Below are 10,359 nucleotides of genomic sequence, written 5' to 3'. Positions count from 1 at the left end.
AGAAGTTGCCATGGCTTTCAATTCCATTTGCCAACCATTAACTAACCATCAACTGTGAGGCAGTGGGCTAGGCGATGGGCATGTAGCCATACATGGTCTCTGCCTCACTTACTTTGCTCAGCTGGGGGAGAAGACACATAAACAGGCTGTTTAATTCAGAGCTACAGGGAGATAATGATCCTCCTATCCCAGACTGGGTCACCAGGGAGTGCTTCCTAGAGAAGGCACCGAAGGATGAGTGAAATCATCCTGGAGAAAGTTGAGACAAGTACTTTCTAGACAGAAGGAATAGCAAGCCTAAAAGCTGGGAAATGGAAAAGTGTATCATTAGGGAACACACACCATTCAAAGGTACAATCAGAGTCTAGATTTTATTTTATTTTATTTTTTTTTGTGTGGGACAGGGGCTGAGGCAGGGGCAAGGGCAGGGGCTAGGAAGGCAGGTGAGAGAGGAGAGGCTGAGAAATGAAGCTAGCAAGCTAAGCTGGGGCTGGATCCCAAGGAGCCTGCAGGCCACAATGGGTTCTGGTTTGAGCCCAAGGACAATGTTCAACCAGCCACGTAAGGCTTTGAAAGTAGAGGTGGTAGGTGGAAAGAAGTGACTGGTTAGAGCAACTGGGAAAGCCGCTTGGATAGGACTTTTGGTATTGGGTAGGGAGAGAATGAGATGTGTTGAGAAAACACTGCCCAACCACTGTGGCTGCTACAGCAGCCTCCATAGACCAAACGTTGACATGCGCCAGGCACTCTGCCCAACCTTTTTGTACATCACTCCATTTCATCCTCAATAATCTGACTTAGGTTCTCCTGTTATTCTCATTTTATGGATGAAGAAACCGAGGCTTAGAGGTTAAGTGATTTGCCCAAGGTCATACAGCAAGTGTGGCATAGCAGAGCTTCAAACTGAGGTCCAACTGCAAGGCCCACTGCTCTGTCAGTATAATGCACTCCTCCAGAATGGCATTCAGAGGTGAGCTTTGGTTCAGCAATCAGGGTGGGTGGTGGTGCCACTGACGAGACAATGGAGAAAGATAACAAGCTCAGTTTGCTGAGTTTGAGGTGTCTGGGGGACATCCGTGAGGAAGAGCCCAGTAGCAGTAGGGGATGTCAATTTGAAGTGCAGGGAGTATAGTGCAAACTCCATAGCTTTCTTCTCCCAGGGAGATGTGCTCAAGTGGGAGGGCCAGGTGCTCACAAAGGAGACAGAAAGTGGTCTGAGAGGTCAGAAAACTGGAGAAGATGGTGTTCCCATTGCTTCTTTCCTGGCCCTGTTTGGTTGAGGGCGGAGGAGCCAAAGACAAAGTTTGAAAAGGAAAACACAAAATGTCAAAGGTTGCTAAATGGATGAACAGAATTTGAATTTGGCAACAAAGAAATCAGTGTGACTCTGCAAAGGGATGAAGAACAATCTGCAGTGAGCTGACAAGGGGGGAGGTGAAGACAGTAAACACAGACATTGTTTTTCAAGAAATGGTGGCTTTGATGAGAGGAAAGATACAGGAGAGGCTACAAGCTTGAGAAAGAGTCTGCTTTGAAATGACAGCAGTGGACACAGTGAAAGGCAATGGGAAGTATCCCAGAAGAGGCTGCAGCTCCAGAGTAGGTGGCCTCATGCTAGGTTGAGGGGGCAAAAAAGGACCACATGGGTTTGGGTGAGAAAGGGCTAACTCTTCTCCCAAAAAGGAGGAAAGTTAAGTTTGCAGGTGGGGTGATCAGTTGAGAATGCCTGTCCAATGTTTTTTTTCCTTGTTGACATGGAAAGTGGTTATTTACCAAAAATAAGGGGAAGGGGGCCATGAAGGACCTGGAGGCTGGAGAATGGAATTCTGACAAAGAGGCTATACAAATGGGCATAAGGTGGAGCAAGATGACTAGGAAGCTATGGAAGCTGGCCAGGCAATGTGGGGGCTCAGGCAAAGGGAGAACACCTGGCCAGGAGCCCCAGGCAGATCTGGTCATGTACTATTTTTGGGGTGTAGAAGGGGAGGGGCAGTTCTTCTGAGAAGGTATTGACAGAAGGGCAATAGGGCAAGGAATTGAGAGTACTGGCAAGAGAGAGAGTGATGGGGACAGTTCACTTGCTCTTTTACCAATACTTACTCAGTTTAAGAGTGAATACTAGATTGGTGTGGGCATAAGAGAAAGGATCAGGTGACAATATTCAGTGGAGGAGGTTACAATGGTGGGGCCAGGAATTCAGCTTCAAAAGATTAGGGATTTGGGGCTGGGGTTGTGGCTCAGCAGTAGAGTGCTCACCTAGCACGTGCGAGGCCCTGGGTTTGATCCTCAGCACCACATAAAAATAAATAAACAAAATAAAGGTATTGTGTACAACTAAAAAATAAATTAAAAAAAAAGATTAGGGATTAGTACACAAAGGTGAGAGGGTCATGATCTGGAAGTGGGATGGGAAACAGACACTCCCAAAGTGGGAGTGAATAAGCAGTCATCACTATCTAGCTGCTGGGAAACTGGGTTTCGGTGGTCAGCCAGATTGTGGTTAACTTTGGCAGGTGGAGGGACTTCAGGGTGAAGACTGCTGTCTAAACAGATAATGACCTGACATTGCAACTGCCCATGTATGTCTGTCCCTGCCTGTGGCCCCATGATTTTACATGTGAGAGGGCAGGGATGCTTGGTTTGTGTGTGTCCTGGCCTCTAGGCTGGGCCTAGCAGACAGTGGCTGCGCAGTGAGTTTTGGAATGAGTGAAAAGATCGTGACAAATGGCAGCTGAGAGAGATGTCCAAGGTGTGGTGGGAGCATAGCAGAAGAATTCCCTCAGGAAGTCAGCAGAGGGGAAAACATCTGAACTGAGCTTGCAGAGACAGCTTATCAAGAAGAAAAGGTGAGTAAACAGTGTGGTGAGTCAAGGGAAAGGGCACAAGTTCATTAGAAGCACACTAGGCCTGGAAACCCTCTGGGGACCTAACTGGGGACAGCTGCCTTAAGAGGCCAGAAAGACCACTGCAGCTTACTGAACATCTCTCGCTGGCAACTTTGAATGGGAACATAAAAGTGCTGACCATTTTCTGAAGGCAGCAGTGGAACTCCTTGGCTTAGTACTTCAAGTTGCAGAAGGATCTTAGTAATTCTTTGGGCTAGAGAAAGCTGGAAATCACTTCTGCCTTCCAGAGCTCTAGGGTTGTTTGACCACCCAGGAACAGGAACTAGCTGACTGTCAAACCTAAATCCCTTTGATGTTGGACTCCTCTAGGTGTGGCACTGTGCAGATGCAGTTGGGAACACATGGACAAAGAGGTAATAAAGCTGCAGGGAATACTCCACCAAGCTCTGGGACTCACCTGGCAGCAGGGCTGCTCGGGAATAGCTCCCTAGGTTCAAACCTTAGCCCTGAGGACCATTTCAATCCCATGGCTTCAATTACATCTTTGCATTGGCAACTCCTAACCCTGCATGCACCTCCTTCTCCATGCTGATGTTTCATGGGAACCTCTGAGAAAATGTAACCCAACTGCATTCAGTCTTCTGTAAATGCCATCCTGGCTCAAGTGAAAGGCACCACCATCATTCTGCCATCAGATCACCCAGGCCTGTCACTTCTGCTTCTTTTGCAATTCTCTCTTCTGTTGCTGCCCTACCCTCAATTATCTCTCCCTTGGCTTGTCTTTTCCTGGCTGGGGCATCAAACTCTAGGCTTTCCTGCTTAAATTATCACCCTTCAATTTACCTTCCATACCACCACACCACAATCAGAGTACAAATCTCAAGCACACTCTCTAATGACAACCGTCCAGTAATATTCCCTCACCTGGAGGCAAAGCTCATCTTCAGCTGGACCTGAGGCCCTCCCTTGCCTCCTCTGTGTCTTGCCTCTCTGCTGTTTTCAGCTTTGGCTTTATCAAGCTCTGTGGAATGTGCTGTGCCAGCTACCAGGAGGCCCTCCTGATGTATGTGTCCTCACTCCCCATGACTCTGCTCACAAGTCAGCCTCTTGTAAAGCCACTTCCAGGCAGGATGGGGGCTTCCCTCATTCCAGTGCTTGTCATACATATGTACTTGTCCAGTTTTGTGTCTCCCCAGTGGACTGAGCTTCTCCCAGACGAGAACTTAAATGCAGCACACTTTGGCTCCCATTGTTTATAGAAGTGTTTGCTGAATGAATAAATGACCGAATGAAGCAAGTCCTCGGCTTGGAGGAATCCAGTAAGCAGCTTCTGAGGCCAAGAAACATTTTTCCTCCACTTCACTTGCCCCCAAACTCTCTGACCCTAATGCCTCCCAAACTCATTCAGACCTTCCCAGAGCAGTGAGCTGTGCCAAGGCCTTTGGCAGCTAGCACCATTCATGCCCCAGAAGTCTTGGGGCTTGGGGTGAGGGACTCCTCAGGGAGGAAAGGCAGTAGAGCTGAGCTCCCCCCACACCCACCTTCTTTTTCAGCTTGTGCCGGGCCCGCTTGGCGGCCCTGGCGCTGTTGGGGACTTTGGGCTCCGTGCTGTTGATGAATTCCAGCAGCTCATCCACATCTCGGTGGTCCACGGCGGGCTCCCCAGGGATCCCGCCCAGGGCGCCCCCCTTCATGGGCAGCTCCTCTTTCCGCCTGGTCAGCCTTGAGCGGAGCTTCTCCCGGATCTCGGTATAATTCCGACTCGTCGGGGCAGCGGGTGGCTGGGGGAGGGGGAGGCGCTGACATTACACCTTGGGCTTGGGAGGCCCATAGCACTCCCACCCGCTGGCACCAAGTATGTGGTGAGGAGCGAGACAGCTGTTCTCCCTACCATCAGCCACAGAGGCCAAATGCCTGGGCTCTGAGCCGAGACAGCCAGGGGTGAAGGGAGTGGGAGGAAACAGGGCAGAGCTGGGCGAGCATGGACTGGGGAGCCAGGCTAGCAGGTTTGAGCCTGGGCTTCATCACTTGAAAGTTGTATGACCTTGGGCGAGTCACTGAGTCTTTGTGAGCCTCAATTTTATCATCTCTAAAATGAGGATAACAGCGCCTAGCACAAAGGCAACTGGTAGTTGAATTACTTTCATTCCTCCTATCCTCAGCTGCTCTGCCCTAACCGGCAGCCCTTTCCTCTTCACCTTATGAGACTTCTGAACTGCTTTCTCCCCTGTGCAGAGACAGCATGTACTCTGATCTGAGTCTCCTTCCTGGCGCCGTCTGTGCTCACGGCCTGTCCCTCGGCTGGCTGTCACACTTGGGGAACTGAGAGCCTTTTTGCTTCCACTCTGCCTTCATCACGCACAAGCGTTCACTTCTCTGGGATTACACACGTATACATACTCATCAGAATCATAGCTTTCTCTCTGCCATTTCCTTTCCTTTTGCCTAAAGAAAAAAAGTCAATCTTAAGAGAAACCACGAGAAGAGCAAAGGTAGCAAAATGTTAAAAAACCCCAACCTCATAAATGTGCCCTGAAGCTCAAGTGAGCAGATGCAAGCACCAGGACTCACAGGGTCCAAGCGCAGTGATGATCACCATGATGAGGGGTCTCTGGGAAGAACAGGGTACTCCTTTGCTCACCTTGGCTGGCCCCCAGCCCTGTTCAGCCCAGACAGACTCACTCACCGCATTGTGGCCGAAGAACTCACAGTAGCAGCAGTCACAGAACTTCCCGTCTCTCTGGTGGGTGGAGGACGAGGTGCAGGAGCTTCGCTCAGAGCTGCTATCCTCTTCCTCACCCAGTCCCTCATCTGCCTCACAAGGCTGGGGCAGCTGGCAGGCTAGGCCGCTGTGTGCAAACTTGTGCCCCTTGCACCCAGGCTCCCTGCTGCAAGGGAGAAAGATAGGTGAAGAGGTTAGGGAAGGTAATGCAGGAGTGGGCAACAGGAGTCTAGGGAGGCACCACAACCTGTACCTGCCACATCAACTGTCCTCTACTTGCTAGATCTGCACTTCTCACAAGAACTACTCTTGAGGGCCATCAAAAATACAAACCTCTGAGATTTTCCCGTGCCTCCCCTGCCTGTGCCCACCATATGCATCCTTCTCAGGGCATCATGTGGACACCTTTATTCTGTTTTCATGTATTACTATAATGATCTGTTTGCTTATTTGCCTCTTAACACTGTGTACTCCCTCCAGACAGGAACGGTGCTACTTCGATTTGTGGATCCAGTGTGTAGCACAATAACACTGTATATAGCAGGTGCTCAGTAAGTAGTTGTCTGAACCGATCAGCAGCCTGATGGTTTTCCTGGCACACCCACAGGTTATCAGTGAGGTGTTTCCTTTTACTTTCTAAGGTCCTCATGACCTGAGTTTGGTCTCAGCAGCAGTGAATGGAGCTGCCTTAAATACAGTTGAGGCAGTACTGAGTTGAGGAAAAGCAAATGTGTCTCCTGGGCCACAGACTAAGAGCTACTGCTTGTGCCTGATACTATAAATTCAGCATGGTATTTCTTTTTTGGTACTGAGGACTGAAGCCAGGGGCGCTTAACCACTGAGCTACATGTCCAGTTTTTTATTTTAATTTTTTATTTTGAGAAAGGATCTTGCTAAGTTGATGAGGCTGTCTTTGAATTTGCAATCCTCCTGCCTCAGTCTCCTGAGCTGCTGGGAGTGCTCCATCAGCAGCTGAAGTGCTGCAAGAACAGATTGAAGCTCAAGTGGTCAGGGAGCCAGAGTGAGGTTGGAGCTTCAGGAGCTGTGTGGAAGTTCAGTTCTCAGGGCAGTCCAACACAACCTCTCTCCGCTACTGAAAAGGACAGGAAAAAATGTAGCAAGCATTTAAAAAGGAGTGTGGAGGAATTGTCATCAGTGGTGCTTACAGAAGTTTACTCCAAATTGACCACTGTTTATTTGTCACATAAGCAAACTGATTTTAGGAAAATTAAAATATCCAGTGGTCCTGTGAGTACTGAGACCAGGACTCTTATTATTGGTGGTTGAATCAACGTGGAGAGTCCTATGGAAAGCAGCTTTTCAATGCATATTAAGAACCCTCCTTGGGCTGGGGATGTAACTCAGTAGTAGAGCATTTCTCCAGCACATGAAAGGCCCTGGGTTCGACTGCCAGCAACACCAAAAGAAAACCCAAACAAAACAAAAAACCCCTCCTCAGAAACAACAAAGAAAAAACCCAAATACCCTTTAACTGAAAAATTTTCCATTCTGAAGAATTTTCTGTGGAGAAAAATCTAAAAAAGGGAAAACACTTGAGGCCAAGACATCTTTGAAGATGTTATTCATAATGTTAAAATGGTGGAATGACCTGAATGTTCAGTAACTAGAGAACAGTGAAGTGACTACTGTTAATTTTCTTCAGCCTTGAACACTGAAGGCTAAGAACACCACAAAGGAACACAAACATGCTGATGAGGTAATGCTAAGTGAAAACCAGAAGCAGCAAATCTGTATAGATGCCATTAATACCATGTGAAAGACACATGGTATTAAAGGGAAAAATCAAAAGTAGTGGCAGCAGGGCAGTGGGATTTTTGAATGGGAAAATCTAGATACATATTAACATAGATCTGGTTTAAGATAGATCTGGCTTATAAAAATATACATCTAGGGCTGGGGCTGGGGCTGGGGCTGAGTGGTCTCGCACCGGTGAGGCACTGGGTTTGATCCTCAGCACCACATAAAAATAAAGATATTATGCCCATCTACAACTAAAAAAAAATTTAAAAAATATATCTACCTTCTTCCAAGAATTCACTTCAAATATATACTAATATAAATTTCTTAATTATGTTGAGTTCTAGGGATCTCCTAAAGGGTACATTTAAATACAGTTTTAGAATATTTATTATAACCTTATTTCTCTTGGTTAAAAAACTGGAAATGCCTACATGTTTAAGAATAGAATGGTAAAATAAACTATACTGGAGCTATAAAGTAAGATGTTGTATGTGGTCCTTAATAGAGGAATTTAGCTGGGCGTGATGGCACATTCCTGTAATCCCATCAGCTCAGGAGGCTGAGGCAGGAAGATCGCAAGTTCAAAGCCAGCCTCAGCAACAGCGAGGCGCTACGCAACTCAGTGAGACCCTGTCTCTAAATAAGATACAAAACAGGTCTGGGGATGTGGCTCAGTAGTAGAGTGCCTCTGAGTTCAATCCCTGGTACCAAAAAAAAAAAAAGGAATTTTAGGGCTGGGGTTGTAACTCAGCGGTGGAGTGCCTGCCTAGCATTGTGTAAGGCACACTTATAAATTTTTAAAAAAGGAGGAATTTTAATTGGGGAAATGATCATGATATGATACTTAAAACATTAAGAAAAACTACACAGTTTTTAAGAAATTTAGGCTATAAGGACTTTTTTTCCAAATTAAAAAAAAATTTCTTTATAATTGGGAAAACAATGAAAAAAAAAAAAGCAACTACTATGTACGTACACACATCTCTGGGGCTTAAACCCAGGGTCTTGTTCATGCCAAGCATACACTCTACCACTGAGCTACTATCCACTTCAATTTACCTTTTAATTTTTACTCCAAAGGTACCCTTGGTAAAGTTTTCCAAAACTCTTTTGAGTTCCAGTGAGCAGGGAGTGTGGTCTTCACACAGTTCACTTACCTGTGAGTGCTAGGGAGTGGCTGAGAGCCTGGTGGTGGGAGGAGAGGCCCGCTGCAATGCCCACTGCAGTGCCCACTGCAGGGGTGGCTGCACCCCGAGAATGGTGGAGGCATCTTCAGGAGTGGCATGCTGGTGGAGGGTACGTGGGGGCTCTGACATGGCCCTGGGAGATGGGGGACAGCAGCAGCAGCCACAGGGCACTCTGAAGCCTGGGCAGGGAAAGGTGCTGCTGGGGTGGTGGGCAGCAAGTGTGGGTGGGGTGGGGAGCCAAGGGAACTGGGGTGAGAAGGGATCAGAGATGCTGGCTGGGGGTGGTGGCCAGTGGGGCTGTTAGGGGGAGCAGTGAGGTCTGTGTGCTGGTGGTGCTCCGAAACAGGGAAAGCCTCACCTGTGGGTAGAGGGGGAAGAGAGGGGTCAGACTTTCGGGAAAAAGCCCATGAGCTTACTGCCACAGCATCCTGCTTATTGTTACCAGAGGGCATAGCCTCTCAGTACAGGAGACACTGGAGCTAGAGAAGATTCTATATGGGCAGCAGCTCCCCTGGATAGGATTTAGGAACCCAAGCCCAAAGGAAAAGGTACTAGGAATGTTGGCCCCAGAGAGGGTTACACATCTCTACTGTGCATGAGCATGAAAAGAGGATGTGTGTTTGATCTGTCCAGGAACTGCTTATTCAAAGGCTTTCCTCAGACCTGGGACAGGCTTGCCTGCAACAAGCTGAGGCTCTGAAACCAAGTAATCAAGGGATGCCTGATTCCTGCAGGTGGCACCATTTTGAAGAGTTCTGCCCTTCATATATCAGTATGACAGTAAATCATATTTATATAATAAATCAATAACTCAAGATTCTTCTTTTTGGGTCTCAGAGCATTATCCTAGTCTAAAGATAGAAGCTGCTGACTATAATAAGCATGGCAGCATGCATGGCCAATCTCTTGTGGACGTAAGCGCAGTGCTTTTATAGCCATCTCTCAAGTGAAGGAAACGAGGCCCAGGAGTGGAGGAAGCCCAGGTTTTCTGTGGTGCTGCAGGGCAGGTGTTATGAGACTTAAGTCCTACTACCTTAAGAGCCTCCCTACTCCATTTACTCCTCAAATGGTCCTCACCATTTGAGGTCCCATCCTGGATTCAATATGAACAGCTATCAGAATCAATGACAGCTTTGAGAGCAATTTTCTTCTACTAGCAGTATTTTTCAACTTTAGAGTCATGGGAAAGGTGTTTCATAGAGATAGAAGGTCTAAGTTGCCCCTTCTACCATGAGAACAGCTCTATTTTTACTTATTTTAATTAAAAAATCCTCTGATTTATTAAATAAAGTGGATAGGAAAATATAGCTGTCTGTGTTGAGGGGGCCTGGCTCTCTGCTGAGCTGGAAGAACTCACCAGGGATGGCAGGAGGACTCCCAAGTGAGCTGCCTGGCACAGCACCACTGGAATGTGGGGAGTTCCAGAGGCCCGAGAGCTTGTGCGCAGACAGGAACGAGCTGGGATCCCAGTCCCCTGAGTTCCCATGGCAGGAAGAGGAGGAGGAAGATGAGGATGATGAAGAAGAGGATGAGGAAGAATGAGAATCACCTCCACAAGATTGTGATTTGCAGGACGTGTGTGACAAGGAGATCTGGAAAACAGGAAGAAAAAGGCTCACGATCAAACAGCAGAACAGACCCTCTGTTGCCTCAGTGTATACCAAAGGCATTCCTTTCTCCCCCAGGCCTCTGTGTCATTGTCAAAACACAATCAGGACAACTCTGGCAACAAGCATAAGCAAGGGCTGGTCTTTGCTAAGTGAGGGCTGTGGTGCTTCCAGTTATGTAGAGTGGTGAGAGGCTGCTATCAAGAGAAAGGGTCTTTAAGCCAGGAGTCCTGAAA

The 10,359-nt window shown here is 47.7% G+C and overlaps 1 protein-coding gene across 11 annotated transcripts in view; it reads right to left on the bottom strand.

Annotated features, from left to right (window-relative positions):
- The window catches only part of Fam193b (family with sequence similarity 193 member B), a 31,677-nt gene that overhangs the window by 6,517 nt on the left and 14,801 nt on the right, over positions 1-10,359 (bottom strand). For 7 of the 11 annotated variants that reach the window (XM_021731602.2, XM_078049054.1, XM_078049062.1 and 4 more), the window contains 4 exons: positions 9,874-10,108; positions 8,487-8,874; positions 5,533-5,734; positions 4,388-4,627 (listed from right to left, as the gene is read on the bottom strand). In XM_021731602.2, coding sequence (XP_021587277.2) covers positions 4,388-4,627; positions 5,533-5,734; positions 8,487-8,874; positions 9,874-10,108 — 1,065 coding nt within the window. Of the gene's footprint in view, positions 1-4,387; positions 4,628-5,044; positions 5,267-5,532; positions 5,735-8,486; positions 8,875-9,873; positions 10,109-10,359 lie in introns of those variants that run through there. The other 4 variants (XM_040273435.2, XM_078049056.1, XM_078049068.1 and 1 more) reach the window with 4 other exon arrangements.

This window comes from Ictidomys tridecemlineatus, chromosome 1, assembly GCF_052094955.1.
Source record: "Ictidomys tridecemlineatus isolate mIctTri1 chromosome 1, mIctTri1.hap1, whole genome shotgun sequence".
Classification (NCBI taxonomy): domain Eukaryota; kingdom Metazoa; phylum Chordata; class Mammalia; order Rodentia; family Sciuridae; genus Ictidomys; species Ictidomys tridecemlineatus.
This window is presented reverse-complemented; position numbering and strand designations above follow the sequence as displayed.